This window comes from Triturus cristatus, chromosome 12 (genome assembly GCF_964204655.1).
Source record: "Triturus cristatus chromosome 12, aTriCri1.1, whole genome shotgun sequence".
Taxonomy (NCBI): Eukaryota; Metazoa; Chordata; class Amphibia; order Caudata; family Salamandridae; genus Triturus; species Triturus cristatus.
This window is the reverse complement of record NC_140595.1, coordinates 664,926,276-664,944,086: the sequence shown is the minus strand read 5'-3', so window position 1 is coordinate 664,944,086 and position 17,811 is coordinate 664,926,276. Positions and strand designations below refer to the sequence as shown.

Below are 17,811 nucleotides of genomic sequence, written 5' to 3'. Positions count from 1 at the left end.
ATTTAGTGGTTCAAGAGATTATAAGGTAAAGCAAGCTGCTTTACATTCCTCTGAGACTTAGCCCGAAGGCTGCTCTCCCCAGCTACCACTAGGATAGCTTTCTTTAAAAGGTTGTCTTAAACCTCTCTACCATAAGAGTTGAATTGTACTGGTGCAAGGTGGCCACTTTAACTTATGACCAGCATATACCACGTCAACTTCTCACAGATGGCTTGACTGGCTGGCAGGTTCTTTATCTGCTGGGTCTTGGGGCTCTGCTGGTCTTGTTTCTTCCGCGCTCCGGATGTTCTCGCTGGAGCCTGTGGACCTCCCACACATAGTCAGCGTCTCCCTGCTGCTCCTCAGTGAATTTGCCGGTCTCTCGTGGCTCTCCGCGTCTTCCTCCAGACCGTTGCGTCGCGCGCTCTCCTCCTCTTCTGACCTCCTCTTCTCCTCCGCTTCCCGCGTCACTTCCTCTGCTGCCACTAGAGCGTCCAACTTAGGTTCAGCCGGCCGCATTTCCGCCGCCATCTTGGAAATCCCGGCCGAACACGGCACGGGATTAAACTGTTTTTGATCAATTTGTTAGTTTAATTATTTATTGAATAAGCATTAGTCTTTTACGCTTCATCATTAGAAATTAATACAATCCATTAATTGATATTTCAACATAGGGAAAAATACAATGCTGGTTAGTGTGATAGTTAAAATTGAAAATATTACAGCAAGTGTGTTCCATAAAACAATTTCCTTAATCTAACTTTTCAGAAAGGAATAGAATTAGGTGTCAGTTCAGAAAACCCAATAAAGAGTCCTGAGGAGAGAACATATGCATAAGCATAAAACCTTTGCACATCAAATAAAGGCAATGCTGGGAATTATTCTCAGCAATAAATCAGAAGTCATCTAATAAAGCAAGGAATAAGCTCAAAGTAATCTCACATAAAGAGATGATCTCAAGAAACCCAGAGATGGAACTCCAGAAAATGCGTGTGAGAAGCCTTTTCTACTCCAGGAACACACACTAGTATAAGCACAATATTTCCTAAATTAAAACACGTTTTACATTCACAGCATCCAATAAGATTTTAATAAAGTCCTGGGAGTAGGTAAACTCCCCAGTTTCTCACATCTTCACAATGAACTACAGACTCAAGTCATTGAAAAGATACTTTGTTCATATTTTGTGGTTCAGACAATTCTTCCCATGAATTATCTTTCCTGTTTTCTACTCTCAGCCCTGTGAGAACATCACTGTCAGCTTTCTAATACATAACAAATGCCTACTCCCTAACTACCAGAAGGCTTCTGAAATGTTACAGTATCTGCAGTGAGGCGAAAAACATCTTGTGCAAAACAGCTCAATATGGAAAACAAAATACCAGCCTTTCAATGCTAAAATATAAATCTTTAAGATGGCATCAACGGTCAGGCTAACTTAAGTCAGGTTTTAGAAGTATACAAAACAACTAATAATGTACTAGGTATGATTGCTTACTGCAAAATGTATTAACCTTAATGTGTGTATTATTTAGCAATAACTCTTGCACATTTAACTTAAATGCATTTTTGTTTGCAAAAATGAAAACATTTGCTGTATCAAATGTGATCTTCATTCTAGTAATCAGTCAGGTTTTCTACAGTTAGATTTTCTTTTAGAATTGGTAGGAGATGGACTTTAGTTTATTTAGTTCACAAGTGATTCTAAATGAATTTTTACAGGCTCTGTTTCCTGGTCTGTCCTGTCACACTGATTGGGCAGAGGGGTGACAATTAGCCCAGGAAAGTTGGCATACTTGGCAACCTCATCGACTTCTATTAAAGGAAAGGAGAAAGAACCAGGCATTTAAAGGTAGAGAATATATTGCAGATGTAGTTAGTTAATTCTAAAACTTGTATATACTGCTACTTTTTCAGTGAAAGTGTGATGGACATGACAGCAAAACTAATGGGGATTCAAGGCACCAATCTAGTTTTAAAAAACTATCCCCTCATTGAAAGAAATGTTGAGTCAAACTTGGCCAGAAGGCAGAAAAGTGAGGCCAGCATTCGCTGAGCTCTGTGCATTTCTGTGGTTTTTCAGTTTGCTGACAACGGACCGGAGTTCTATGGCACTTCCACTACATCTTGAGGATGGTGCAAGTGTAATGCCCTCAGGCATGAGGTATCTATGGATATCCTGTTTTCAGCGGGATTGGGGTGTTTCGAAATCGCAAGCACTAGATGGACACAATGCTGCACAATTCAGCAGACACAAGGAGTAGTAATGAAGATGCTAGAAAGTGTCAGGGGTGAAAGGGCAGTCATCTACCTGGTCACAATTATGGACAGAACACCAAGCCTCTGAGCAGGTAAATGGACAGAGCATTTATTTGCAGCTGAATAGTGCAAGAAAGCGTGAGTACAGTCAATACTTCCTGGAAGTAATAAATGAAATTTGTGAAGGTTAGACATTGAATTATAGAGTAATTGCACAATGTGCACACACAGGACAAAATGTTTGTTCAATGTCGGAAACAGTGAGGCAAGCAACAGGAACACTTTGTGTAGTCTCAGCACCAACCATAATTATATGCTCCTCAGATACAGGGGTGATAAATAAAAGTTCTGTGTGTCTGGCTATTAAAAATGGGGGTCTCTAGTTGGTAATGGTTTGCTCCTTTGTCCAAGTAGGGACCCTTCCTTCTTGTCAAGATAAGGGAGTTGCACTCCTAAGATAACCCCTGCTCACCCCCTTGGTAGCTTGGCACAAGCAGTCAGGCTTACTTCAGAGGCAGTGTGTAAAGCATTTGCAAATAACCAACAGTAATACAGTAAAAACACTACAAAAGGACACCACACCAGTTAAGAAAAATATCCAATATTTTTACATATTTAAAACAAGACCAAAACGATAAGAATCCAACATACAGTATTTAAGTGTATATACTTTGCAAGATATCCTTAAAACTGCAGAAATATCTCAAAAACACAGTTCTTCCGAGTCGGTAGCTCTGTCCGGGGCTCCCGCGATGCTGAAAACAGAGTCGAACAGATCCAGCTGACCGCGTCGGGACCGGCCAGCTAAATCGTTGACACTTGTGAACAGTACCTTTCTCGTTTCGGCCGGCATATTGGTGTGAACCGGTTGTGGCAACCATTGCGGTTGCATTGCAAAGTGGAAGTGATGCAGGGTGCGGTGCCCTCACGATGCGGGGCAGGCAGCGGCTCTGTGACAATCGTCCATACAGTGTCTGTGAGACAAAGGCTTACGGTGTGAGGGTGTGATCAATGTGGTTCTGGCAGGTTGCGGTGCAGACGACAGACTGTTGGCCCAGATTGCTGTGTGTGACAAGGCGGGGCATCGTGAAACTTAAGAGCGGTGCCCCCAGCCACGATGCAGTAATGGGTATCGAAGTCAGCAAGCAGCGACAGCATTGGTGAGACCAGGATGGCAAAGTGAAGCGGGGCAGTGCTGAGTGCAGTACCCACAGGTCACAGTGCAAGCAGCGGCTCGGTGGCAGCACCGGTTGTCTGTGAGACCAGGGTGGCGGTGCGAGATGCGGCCGTGCCCTCTGCGGTGCCTTCAGGATATGGAGCCAGCGACGGAGTCAGTTGCTTTTCCGTTCTCTGTGGCAACTGATACAGCGGTTTCAGAAGTGGTACCCAGAGGTTTGTGAAGTCTTTGCAGTCCCTGAAACTTCAGAACAGGAGGTCAGCTTTATTTCAAGCCCTTGGAGATACTCAGTAAAGAAAGTTCAGTCAAGTCCTTTCACAGCAGAAGCAGCAACTACAGGCCAACTCAACAAAGCAAAAACACAGCAAAGCGGCAGTACTCCTTCTGGCAGCTCTTCAAGCTCTTCTCCTTGGCAGGTTCCTTAATTTCAGTGAGTTCTAAAGTTCTGGGGTCTGGGCCCCAATATTTACATTCAAAATTCCTTTGTTCTCTCAGGCATAAAGTGTCTGTGCTTAGTCCAAACCAGTTTGGTCCTTTCTAGCCGGAGGTGGAGACAACCTTTATCTAAAGCAGACCAAGCCCATTTAGGTGCAAGGAAATCTCCTACTACTACTCTAAATGCACCCAGGTCTATTCAGTCCAGTCCTGACTCATCCAGGAAAGGCAAGACACACCTCAACACCCCCCACCAGTGGATTCACATCCCCAGCCCCTGTCGCTCCAAAGCCAGACAGTCAATCGACAAACCCAGCAGAGGCACACAGGATGACTAAGCAAGAAAATACCTACTTTCTAAAAGTGGTATTTTCAAACACAGAACATAAAAATCATCATATAAAGATGTAGGTTTACATTCTCAGGCCAGGCATACTAAACTCCATTTCCCTATCTTGTCCCTGTGGGAAGTTAAGCTTATAAGATGGCTTAAGTAAAACTACCATTCTTTCCTATGGGACAGATAGCCTTGCAGTGGTGAAAAACAAAATCCACTGGCAGGTCTGAGTTACATTTACCGGGCTACTTATGTGGGTGGCGCAATCCGTGATGTAGGCCCATTAGTAGCATTTGATTTACCGGCCCTGGCACTTTCAGTGCACTGTACTATGGACTTACCAGTAAATCTAATATGCCAATCATGGAAACACCTATCCATAACACAATTTACAACAGGGGCACTTGCACTTTAACACTGAACAGGTGTGAGAAAGTGTGCAGAGACACTAAACCAGTATAAACAGTCAAAACTGGGCAGTCAACAATCAAAAAGACCGGGGAAAGCCACTAAAAGATGCCACGGTCCAACACTGGCTTACTTGCAATCAAAAGACCCAAACAACAGTGTCAAGAGATCAACTTACCTACAATTGAGGCTTATCCAGTGTAAGAATCTTGAGGATAGAAATGAACATTTAAGAGAGATGCGGAGGCTCTCTGGACTGTAGCAACCACCCTTCAGAATAGAAGCTGGAGTGAGGGTATATTAAAAACAGCAGCAATGAAAAATGTTTCTGTAGATGGCTAGAGACTCCTTTCCCTTCTCCTGTTTGCAACTTGTTATGTGAAGTGTGGGGAATTGGTAGCTGTAAGGAAAGAGCTGCTTGGCTAAAGCTCAGATTTCAGTAATACTCTGCTAGAGTAAAGGAAAGATATGAGTGGAAATGTATTGGCAGAAATTGTCACTGCAATAATTTATTTTGGGGGGGATTGTGTTGGTATTGTAGTTCTAGCCATTGACATTAATTAGGGTGACCAGGGTTAGCAACTGCTACTTATGACCTGCACACTGGTGCCTCTGAAAGTGCTCTTGCTATCCTCGGTCTCCGGAGCTCCAATACTGCCCTTGCTACACCTGGTCTTTGGAGGTCTGACATTTCTCTTGCTTACCCTGGTTTCAAGAGGTCATGAACTGCTTTCTGTATTGTTCACTCCTTTCCCAAGCCCATCAATATTAAATAGGAAACTATTAAGGGGTTGTACAGAAAGAAGCCAAGCGGTCAACCCTCAGGTGGGATTGGGTGTGTTTAAGGGTGCACAGTGTTAATTCTGCAGCTTCTGGTGTTTTGATGAATCAAAACCCAACGATGTTATCAGTTTCCTCACTGGCTTGAGGTTCGTGTCCTGTTTAATTCCACTCCAGAGACTAGCTTTCTGTGATGATTTTGCATCCGTTCAGGTACATACACCAACATTCCAAATGGATCATTGCCTCAATTGAAGGGGCGTAATATATTAGGAGTAAGGATGAAATTTCTCTCCTGTGTATGAAATCTTGCCTACTGCTCCGGTTTGGTGTAAATCCATCCAGATGATTTTTCAGAACAGTTGGACAAAATGTCCAAGGGGATTTAAATGGGTAAAACAACTGTTTGCTCTCCACTCTTTGACCAATGCACATGAAAACTGTTTCAAATTTAAAACAATCTAGTATTTAATTTGTTTTAAAGTTTTGTGTAAATCTTCAACTTGGTCTGTAGTTATTAATGATTAAAAGATGCTTTTCCTTTGGAACTGGAAGTGTAGTAAACACAAATATATACTTTGGACACTTCTGTAATGCTATAGGCAGGTCCTGGAAGACTCATGTCATATTATCTTCTGAGAATGTTTGTCCTGCGGATACTGGCTCAATGATGCTTAATCTGATGGACTTGCCTTTGTGTGTTTAGCTAGCTCTGAGAGCAGGTAATGAAAAGGAAGAAGGCGAGACCGCGGATACAGTCGGCTGCTGCTCTTTGCGAGTGGAGCACATCAAACTTTACCCAGAGCTCGACGGAGAGAAGCATGTGGTTGAATTTGATTTCCTGGGTAAAGACTCCATCAGATATTACAACAAAGTGCCAGTGGAGAAGCAGGTAAGAACCATTTTTGGCAGGTACAGCGTTACCACCAGGTCCAGAGTTATTATTTTGTACGCAATAGAAACCAGATGTATTGACCATTGCACCCCTCTGAAATAAATTTTCTATGGGAGTAAAGGCAGCCTCCTATTCCTCTCCTCGCATCGCACCACCCCACACACACTCCCAGTACTTCCTAAACTGGTGGTCTCTTTGGGCATGCATGACCAGCACCCATATTGGATACCTTGGCATACCCAGGTTATCCCAGAAGGTTTAAGAACTTAGGATAATGCAGAAGCTAGGCAGTCTGCCTGGTGTGCATGAAGTTGATGGTACACTGACACACCTGCCGCATGGGCCACCCTGACTGCATCTGTTAAGAATCGCAACAGTTTGCAGGAGTAAAGTATTGTAGGAGGGAAAACAAACACCAGGATTTAGATGAGGACATTAGCCAAAATGTTAAACTTAGTCCTTAGAAGATCACGTTACTTAATGGATAGTAAAAAAAACTAGGGGCTTATTTACAAGTATGTCACTTTATCCCATTGTAAAAGTGAGGCCCGGGTGGCGCAAGGAGCTCGTAAATAAGCCCCCTAGTTTCTATCACTCCCTGGTGTCCTGCCCCAGAGTAAAGAAAGACAAGAATGCTCCATCTATGGTGTAAATCAAAATGGGGAAGCACTCCTGGGGGGTGCAGAGAAACATTTTATGAGACCACTCTGGAGAAAAAAAAGAAGAAACAACAAACGGAAATAAATGTCTTTGGGTGTATGCTAAAATTGTTACAGGCCTCAATGAGGTAATGGGTTAGTCTCTCACCTGGAGGTATCTCCTTTGGTTACCTAAGGTCTCTAAGAATAGGATTCCTCCGGTTGCTGCCAAGAGTGTAGACTATCACCGAAATATGCTCACTAGTTAGGGCTCAGAAATGGTGGTTCTCTAAACTGTGTTCAGTTTCTGGTCAAAGAATAGGTCATCAGAATTAAAGTCTGTCAACGAGCTAATTATCAAGCTTTTACTGGAGTAACTGTTTACTTCAAGTCTAAATGTACATTGAAACAACAGTATGAAAGTAAGGGGAAAAGCAAGCTTGCAGTTGTGCAACTAAATACAAAGATCCAGTAGCAGCTGATACCGATCAGGAGCGGCGGGGGGGGTATGCGGGACAGAACTAAATAACAACAAAACACTTATTGAGCCATCCGGCTGCCGCCTCTTCTCCGTCCTCTTCTTTCTGTCTCCGCCGGCTGCAGGAAGCACCCGAGCTCGCAGGCTCCCTATAGCCAATCACAACTCTGCAGTGTAGTGTTGTGATTGGTCTGAGGTCCGAAACATGGCGTTCAGGTGGGGACTGGGAGGCTTTGCATGTTCCTCACAAGGCTGTATAAAGCGAGCCTGGTGGGGAAGATGCAAAGTAGGCATGACTGTTTGGCTGGTGGGAGAGAGCCAGCCAAGCAGTCATGCACACTTAAAGGAGTGCAAACCACTCCTCTCCCTGCTCTGGCCAGCCCCGCCCGAGAGCCACTGACTTAAATAGGAAAATAAAATAACAATGCAATTTTTTTGTTATTTAGTTCCGTCACACAACCCCCCCCCCCCCCCCCCTGCTCCCGATCGGTAGCAGCTGCTACTGGATCTTTGTATTTAGTTGCAAAGCTGCCTGCTTGTTTTCCCCCTTACTTTCATACTGAGGGTTTCAGGGGATTCTCGGTATGATAACTTAGGGGATCCACGCAAGCCACACCTTCCTGGACTCCCCGGGTGTCAAGTTTTCAGAACTGTCTAGGTTTGGTAGGTTTCTCTAAATGGCTGCCAATCCCGAGACCAAAAACGCAGGCGACTCACAAAACAGGTGGTTTTATGATCAATAATTTTGAAGTCTCCACAGCAGGTTTTGGGCCACTTCCTGTCTCTGGCACTAAGCCTACCCACACAAAGTGAAGTACCATTTTTATCAAGAGACCAAGGAGAATGCTGGGTATTAGGAAATCTGTACTGGTGCGGTGATCCTAGAACGTTGCCACGCAGAAATGTGAGGAAAATGACTTTGGTTAAATTTGAGGTTTGCAGGGGATTCTGATTAAAAGGAAATGCTGGGGGATCCATGCAAGCCACACAGCTAGTCCATGCACACCGCAAGCCAAGCGTCATCCATGCACATTGCCTGCCAAGCACCATCCACGCACACAGCCAGCCAAGTGCCAGTCTACTCACACCGCCAGCGAAGCACCAGTCTACACATACTGCCACCAAGCCCTATTCCAAACATACCACCAGCCAAGTGCAAGTCCACACCCACCGCCAGCAAAATGCTTGTACACCACGGATGCCTTTCCTACACAAAGGTTTACCACACAATGCCTTTACCACACACACCCTCGCCACATGTCTTTTCCATGCAAGGTAAGTTTTCTAAAGGCAAGTTCAACTCTTACATACATATATCTATAGATATATAAATATTGATAGGAAAACTGTTCCTGTAAGAGTGTATCACGGGGTGGAAAAAATGGTACATGTGAAGAGATCTAACTATTTAGGAAGTAGTGCCCTCACACACACGCGCTTATTTATACCAATGCCCCTGGGTGGGCCAGATCCCGTAGCATGGGCACATGGGGCCCCCCTCCTAAGGCAATTTTATGTCCCAAGGACCACCACCTCCTCTGGGCTTATGATTTAATATTGCGGGGGCCATAATCTTTCTGGCAGCGCCACTGTATTGCCTCACCTGAACTCCCTGTTTGAGCAGCCTGACAGCGACGGGGTCCCTACGCTGTTTGTCTCCCCCGCTGCCATTCAACACCATTGGCCGTCGCGGGGGGAGACTACAGCTCCCGTGATTCCTAGCGAGCCGGACTGCTCCAGCGTTCCAGCGCGCCCGGAGGCGCTTAAAAGCGAGTGATTCCTTGGTGGAGCGGGGGGCCATAATCTTTCTGGCAGCGCCACTGTATTGCCTCACCTGAACTCCCTGTTTGAGCAGCCTGACAGCGACGGGGTCCCTACGCTGTTTGTCTCCCCCGCTGCCATTCAACACCATTGGCCGTCGCGGGGGGAGACTACAGCTCCCGTGATTCCTAGCGAGCCGGACTGCTCCAGCGTTCCAGCGTGCCCGGAGGCGCTTAAAAGCGAGTGATTCCTTGGTGGAGCGGGGGGCCATAATCTTTCTGGCAGCGCCACTGTATTGCCTCACCTGAACTCCCTGTTTGAGCAGCCTGACAGCGACGGGGTCCCTACGCCGTTTGTCTCCCCCGCTGCCATTCAACACCATTGGCCGTCGCGGGGGGAGACTACAGCTCCCGTGATTCCTAGCGAGCCGGACTGCTCCAGCGTTCCAGCGCGCCCGGAGGCGCTTAAAAGCGAGTGATTCCTTGGTGGAGCGGGGGGCCATAATCTTTCTGGCAGCGCCACTGTATTGCCTCACCTGAACTCTCTGTTTGAGCAGCCTGACAGCGACGGGGTCCCTACGCTGTTTGTCTCCCCCGCTGCCATTCAACACCATTGGCCGTCGCGGGGGGAGACTACAGCTCCCGTGATTCCTAGCGAGCCGGACTGCTCCAGCGTTCCAGCGCGCCCGGAGGCGCTTAAAAGCGAGTGATTCCTTGGTGGAGCGGGGGGCCATAATCTTTCTGGCAGCGCCACTGTATTGCCTCACCTGAACTCCCTGTTTGAGCAGCCTGACAGCGACGGGGTCCCTACGCTGTTTGTCTCCCCCGCTGCCATTCAACACCATTGGCCGTCGCGGGGGGAGACTACAGCTCCCGTGATTCCTAGCGAGCCGGACTGCTCCAGCGTTCCAGCGCGCCCGGAGGCGCTTAAAAGCGAGTGATTCCTTGGTGGAGCGGGGGGCCATAATCTTTCTGGCAGCGCCACTGTATTGCCTCACCTGAACTCCCTGTTTGAGCAGCCTGACAGCGACGGGGTCCCTACGCTGTTTGTCTCCCCCGCTGCCATTCAACACCATTGGCCGTCGCGGGGGGAGACTACAGCTCCCGTGATTCCTAGCGAGCCGGACTGCTCCAGCGTTCCAGCGCGCCCGGAGGCGCTTAAAAGCGAGTGATTCCTTGGTGGAGCGGGGGGCCATAATCTTTCTGGCAGCGCCACTGTATTGCCTCACCTGAACTCCCTGTTTGAGCAGCCTGACAGCGACGGGGTCCCTACACTGTTTGTCTCCCCCGCTGCCATTCAACACCATTGGCCGTCGCGGGGGGAGACTACAGCTCCCGTGATTCCTAGCGAGCCGGACTGCTCCAGCGTTCCAGCGCGCCCGGAGGCGCTTAAAAGCGAGTGATTCCCTCGCGTCGCGGGACGCGCGCGGGCGACGCCGGGCTGAGCCCGGGCAGAGGGCGGGCCGTCTGTGGCCGTCCGGGGCCGGAAGCGGCCGGGCTGGGCCACCCCTCTGACTTGCGAGCTGGCACACCAAGGTACTGTATTGCTGAGATTCTTCCATCCCCAGAACAAACCTGGGCCCATAATATACTATACAACACTGCCATCTGTGAGAACTTGAACTAAGTACTGTCGTTGTATACTGCTCCCTGATTTTACACTGTTCCCAGGTTTGTGGCGTTGCTGTTATCCTCCATTTCCCTTGTGTTTTTACCATGGCTAAAAGGAAATCCATGGAAGGAGGTGGGGGTAATGCTTCCAAAAAGGGGAAGAAAGCAAAAAAAGTTAACCATGCTGCTTGACCAATGATTTGCCATCTAGTCTCTCCATTCGCAAGATCCCTAGCATGTTTACCAAAGCCAGGGAAGCCCCTTCCAACGCGCCCGCTTCCCGTACACCTATAGTCCATAATCATGAGTCCTATCAGGAAGACAAACAGGCTACACAGGGTCTTACACCAGACACCGAATCTCTCTCTTCCATCACTCAGCTTGACCTCACTTGCTCTAATAGGTTTGCTATCCTGGAAGATCTAGAGGAGGATACAGCTGCTTGTCAAGCGGCTGGTCCCTCGCTCCCTAATGAAGCTCAGACCCCTGTCTTGCATGGGGTCTCGATGGAACAAAAAATCGACCAGTTATTGTCAGAGATAGTATCCCTGAAGAAGATAGTCATGGAATTGAGCAAGAGGGTCTTATTAACTCCTATGCAGCCTGCAACGTCTAGTAGCCCTGCGGAGCCAACATCACTTGCATTTCAAACCACCGCCCAAACAGGCCCTTTGTCAGTTACTCGTAAGGCTAAAGATCAATCCCATGCCACAACTAACTTCACTAGCCAGATTACTCTGCTCCCTCCTAGCCGGAGTATACCACCAAATAGGGATACTGCAAACAATCTGAGAACTGACAAAGTTACCACTCCTATCCCACCTTTAGCTGTAGGAATTGGACCAGTGAGACCCAATAGCCAGAGGTCTGTGCCATGCCCTGGAGACAATATCGCACCCAATACTACTCTCGCTAGTTCACTGTCCAACCCAACTGTAGTATACATGACTGGGGTACCAAGTCTTACTAATAACCAATCTCACGAAAATGCGGACTCCCTTACAAACAAAGCCATACACTGGGTTAGGCATGTCAGGGGCTGTAGGTCCATTATTCGAGAAGACATTACCAAGGCCAGGAGACTGTCTCATTACACTAGCCAATTTGACTGCATTGAGCTTACTCTTTCTAACAGTACCCTGGCCGAGAATTTGGTACTCCTCGAATATCGTACCTCGGCCCCGGACCACTCTGGTATCCAGATAAGGCGCATTCCGCCTTGGATCTCAAGCAACGCTTTCCCAGCGGGTAGACAGAGGATTTTCAGCAACGATTCCAACTTGAATAGGGTTGACTGACTGGCCCAAAATCCTCCTCTCGAGGGTTGTCTTATGGAGCAGATCACTGTTGTTCGTAACGACATCACCACAGCCCCTGAAAGCTTGTCCCCCTCTTTTCTCCCCTCCCCGTCCTGTGAGATGCCCCCTGTCACACAGTCTACCATCCCACCTGCAAAGCCTATGCCCCTTTTTAATCTTGTGTCATGGAACGTTGCGGGGCTCACCAAAAAGCTTTTGATCCCGGAATGGCACGATTTTATTGGCACATTCGACGTATGTGCATTCCAAGAGACATGGAGTACAACCCCGTTATACAAATCAGGGTATTCCACATATTTCTTACCGGCCATAAGCTCAGGGAAAGGTCGCCCTTCCGGGGGTCTCCTTGTGTGGATAAACATTAAGCTCAACTGGCAGGTTCAGTGCCATAACAATGTTTCCCCGGATCTGCTACATCTGACAATAAAAGGCACGCATGGCGGCCCCACCCTAGATCTCTTCAACATTTATGCTAGAGGTTCTCTGGGTGGACAGATCTCTGACAGTGGTTGCTCTGGAACATGAACTTACACATATTGACCGGAACTCCACTATTATTATCTGCGGAGATTTTAACTGCACTTTCGAACCCCTAGCCTCAGAAGATTTACTCAGGCTTAGTGATTCAGATCTCACTTGGGGAATCCCGCCTTTGGAACTTGCTCCGATTAAGAAATGGTCACAAAGGGCCATCCAACTGAACGCACTTACACAAGAATTTAATCTACGTGCAGTGAATGGCAGATCTATATCTGACAAGGGTGGCGCCTTTACCTTCAACAGATTATCCTCGCCATCACGCATCGATTACATCCTTGTCGATATCCACTCATGGGGGCTCATTATAGATATGGTCGTCAAAAATACAATAGATAGCGACCACAATCCACTATGTCTACAAGCCAAAGACCCTTGGAGGATAACACCCAATGTGGCCAACGAATCCCCACTAATGGCAACCAAGGAGGTGTCATTGGCAGGGTGCTGTCGACGCCTTAAATGGCACGGGATCTCCCAACATGAGGAGAAGCTTGCTCTGATCAAAGAGCTCCTAGCCAGGAAACTTACCGAACTCCATGAAGCTAGTACTAAAATGGATGATCCCCACCTAATTGCCTCTGTCTATTATGACACCATCAGCAAAATAGGGGACTTCTTTATTGTGGGGGAGAAAGCTCGCCCCAAGGCGGACTCCTCAAGGAGCGGGAACCCTTGGTACTCCAAAGATTGCAGAAGGGCCAGAATTACTCTGTCCCTAGCCTTAAGGAAACAGGACAGAAACCTAATCAGTAAGGCAAGACAAGACTATGCAAGATCATTGAAGGATGCCAAACGGGATTGGGAAGAAAGTCATTGGCAGGAACTCAAGGAGGCGGCTTTAAACCGGAATTCTACAACCTTCTGGGATATTCTGAACAAAGCCAAAAGGGCCAAAACAATAAGTATCCCTAATCACATAGCGGAGCTGCAATGGTTCGACCATTTCTCTGCTATATATGAGGGGGTGACTGCCTCGGACACACCGGTGGCGGAGGATTCGCCACCCATTGTTGAGTTCCCAGCGGAGACCAATTTTGGGATCCACGAAACCATCTTGGCCATCAAAAGTATTGCCCCAGGTAAGGCGGCTGGGCCCGATGGCATACCAGGTGACCTTCTTCTACATGACCCAATCCCCTGGGCCTCATTCATTGTTGTTGTCATGAATGCCATAGCTAAGGGCTGCATAGTACCTGCGTCCTGGAAAGCCGCGGTGGTTGTGCCAATTTTTAAAAAGGGCAATAAGGAGGACCCTGCTAACTATAGACCTATCAGTCTAATTGATGTAATACAGAAGGTAGTTGGCAGGGTTCTCCTAATGAGACTGAGATGCTGGATTGGGAATGGGGATGTTTTATCACATTTTCAAGCAGGTTTTAGACAAAAGGTAGGCACCATGGATCAAGTTTTTAGATTTTTTATGATATATTGGAAAACGGTAGTCTTAGGCAAGGGAACCCTATATTTAGCTTTTATTGATTTAAAGTCGGCTTTCGACCTAATTCCCCGCCAATGTTTGTGGCAGGTTTTATTTCAACTAGGTGTTCCCCATGAGATTCTTGCCTTTTTAAAGCTTTTACATGAAAATAACCATGCCAATATCAGATGGGGGGCCCAAGGCCAGCTTACAGGGAGTGTCGCGGTGAATAGGGGGGTACGCCAGGGCTGTGTGCTGGCTCCCACCCTGTTTTCTCTATACATTAATGGGGTGGTGGACTTCCTTAGAGAGGTCCCTGCCGATGCGCCAGCCCTGGCTGGTGAAAAGATCCCCACCCTCCTGTTCGCCGACGACACTCTCCTGATTTCAAAATCCCCGGCTGGCCTACAAAGAAATCTAGATAGATTTGCTCTCTTTTGCAAATCCTATGGGCTCATTATCAATACTGAAAAAACCAAATTAATGGTTATAAACCCTCCGAGACGTTTTAGTTATACTTTTACCCTTGATGGCACTCCCCTAGACATTGTAGATTCTTTTGATTATCTAGGGATACGCATTGCAAAAGGGATGAAGTGGAGTGCTCACTTGACCAAGATGCTTCTGTGCCACAAGAGGGTTTCCGGTGCCATTATAAGAGAACAACACCTCTCTACTAGCCGACCTGTGGCACCGGCTCTTGTGGTATATGAGGCCCAGGCATTGTCTAGCTCCATGTATGGGGCTGAAATTTGGGGTTACGAAAACATTCACGATTTGGTAGTCTCAGAGAACAATTTTATGAGGAACCTCATCTCCGTCCCAGTATCATCCCCGTTAAAACCTTTGCTGCATGACCTGGGGAGACACTCAATCCAGGACATTGCACGCCTACGCCCTTTACTATTCTGGGCTAGACTGCGGAGGACCCCTGAACTTGCTAAATATGCGGCAGGTCTAGATGATCTCCTATTAGCAGACACTGGGCGGAGGTTAAAATGGTTCACCCACATAAAGCAACCACTGAAATCCATTGGCTACGAAGACTCCTGGGTATCTCAGGTACCCCCTCAGAAACAGGATCTTAAGGAAGCATATTGGAGTTGGGTAAATACAAGAGATCTGAATAATCCCAAATTGGGGAAGTTGAGTGTGGCTTTCTTAGAACATAAGCCCGTTTGTAAACTTGAGGCATATCTTGACTTCATCCAGTCCCCTCTGGACAGATCCCTGTATGTACGATTTAGATTAGGGTCCCTCCCCCTTAATTCTGTGACTGCTGGTTGGAAGGGATCCCCACCGCCATCTGCTGGTTGTCCGAGTTGCACAGCACCTAGTGAGTCTATTCCTCACTTCCTATTTGCTTGCCATCATTATCGAAGGCCAAGAGCTAAATGGCTCCGTCCGATCTGCAGAATGTTGGGATGTCGTGACTACTGTACTGCGCTACGCATTCTGCAGACGGATACTTCGTCCCTTACTATTGTCTGCGGCATTGCCAAGTACTTGGGTTGTGCGTGGCTATTGCGTAAGAAAAACATTCCATCCCAACTGCACTGACCCATTTATGAGATCGACGGCTACCATGTATTTTAACGAACTCTAAATAACCAAGCACTTTATTCTCTGTTTCTTATATGTTGCTTTTAACTGTTTTTATAACTTTTTAAGACGTTCGCGACTACTGATGTTTTTTATGTACACTTGATCCTCTTTTTTATCATTGTATGTTGTGCTTTTATGATATTTTATATCGAATAAAGCTTTACCTACCTATTGCGGGGGCTGCGCGAACACCCCTCGGCCCCAGGGACCACCACCGCCTCATGGCTAAATAGAAAGAAATGGGAGACCACCAACTCCCCTGGGCTAAATTGAAAGTAACCCCCCGGGCCCTGGAGACCACCACCATCCTGGGGCAAATAACTTTCAAAAGAATACGCCCCAGGCACAACCACCTGCCCGGGGCCTACCCATGAAAAGTAAAGGAGGGAAGCTGTGTGGCCCCCTCCTGGAACCAGTAATTGCCCTGAGAACCACCACCCCCTAGGGCTGGCTCCATCTATGTCCTGGGGTGCCCACCCCCTGGACACAGTTGTTTGCTTTTGCTTGGCAGGAGCTGACAGCTCTTGCCAAGCAAAAGCAAAGACTCCAGTTCCAGCAGGCGGGAGCTGTCAAAGTACTCGAGGCCACTGGAAGCGGAGGGTTCATCTCTTTTCCTGCACTCAGACATGCAGGCAGGGAAAGAGATGATGAAACTATTGCTCTGGCACTCAGGGAGCTGCATTTCCAGCAGCTCCCTGTGTGCAATACCAATGCAAGCTCCTGCAGGAGGCAGAGAGACAGCTAGGACCGCGGTAGCCTTGAGGCTCCCCCCACGGTCTCATAGCACACTAGGTGTCCTGGGTAGGCTCCAGGATACATAGAGAAACATGGACTGGTCCCATGTGATGAGATCCCCAGGGCCGGAATTGGCCTGGGAAGGGGAGTCTCGTGCCTCCCCATTCTCCTAAGGTGTGCACCGGGGGATAGGGATCCCGGGCCCAAAATCAGCCTGGGGAGTGATGTTGTACAGCCCCCTCCCCCACTGAATTATGGTGGGCTCCAGGGTATGGGTCCCTGGTGCCAAAATTGGGCCGTGGAGGAGGGTATTGTGCCCCTCTGTCCACCACTGAAAATTAAGGAGCTTCCCTCCCCCAATTTAGAGGGAGAAAAATACAAAGAATGGAAAACAAAGGGCACAAAGAGCCGCAAGAGGACAAAACAGAGCATTCACACACCCTCTCTCAGACGTACTCAGAGGCTCAGGCACCCACTCCCAGACCCAATGAGACACTCATACATCCACTCACAAACCCACCAACATAGGCGAGCCCATCCCCTTAAGAAAATACACGGCCCTGGGTTATGGGATCTCCAGAGCCAAAAGAGGCTTGAAGAGGGGGCCGCTTAACTCCCCACCTTTATTTTTAGAACTAGCCCTGGGGAATGGGGTCCCCAGGGCCTGGCCCTATGGCCAACCCTCCACTGCGCACGGCAGAAGGTTGCATGGGGTTGAGGGTATAAAACAGGGTTGGCTGCAGCCAAGCCCTGCAGCCAACCCCGGCCTAGCACAGTGAAAGGCCCTGTGCAGCAGGCATTTTTCATTCATGTATGGTCATCAAGTATTGCTTTACGTTAAAAAAAAGAAAAAAGAGAAATTCACTGAAAAACCAAAGGTTAAAGTAATGTTATAGTTAGGTGAATTTGTCAATGACAACGTTGCACTAAAAAAAAAACAATTTACCAGTTATAGTTGGCACCACTATAATAACTTGCATCCCCACCATGCACTGCTTATGACCTCATAAGACATCACACATGACCTTTTCTATATAATCACTGGTATCTCAAATTACATGATTGACATCACTGATATCCTCATCCAAGCTTCGTTTTCCTTCTTATTGCGCTATAAATTACTATGGCATTAGAGGCCTGACAGTAAGTACAAAATAGATCAGGAGAATATCTGCCATCATTATTGCCATCATAGATATAACTCCCTTACAGGTAGCATAGTTCACATTAACAATCATCCACGAGTATATGAGAAACCCTTATTCACTTAATGGAGAGAGATTTGCCCTGTACTACACTGTTTGCAGACAGTGAACTCTCATGAGAAATTCACCACAGAGTATTAAAAAGTATCTACTAAGAACAGTGTACACTCTGTGCAACAGTTGTAAAAAACGACACTGTTTGCTAAAAATAACCAAGATGCTGAGTTGTGCTA

The 17,811-nt window shown here is 47.4% G+C and overlaps 1 protein-coding gene across 4 annotated transcripts in view; it reads left to right on the top strand.

Moving 5' to 3' along the window:
- The window catches only part of LOC146780067 (DNA topoisomerase I, mitochondrial-like), a 1,246,550-nt gene that overhangs the window by 1,148,688 nt on the left and 80,051 nt on the right, over positions 1–17,811 (top strand). For all 4 annotated transcript variants that reach the window (XR_014972079.1, XM_085637972.1, XM_085637970.1 and 1 more), the window contains one exon: positions 6,082–6,267. Coding sequence is in view for 3 of the 4 variants with exons in the window: in XM_085637972.1 (XP_085494098.1) it covers positions 6,082–6,267 (186 nt within the window). In the remaining variant the exon portion in view is untranslated. The remainder of the gene's footprint in view (positions 1–6,081; positions 6,268–17,811) is intronic.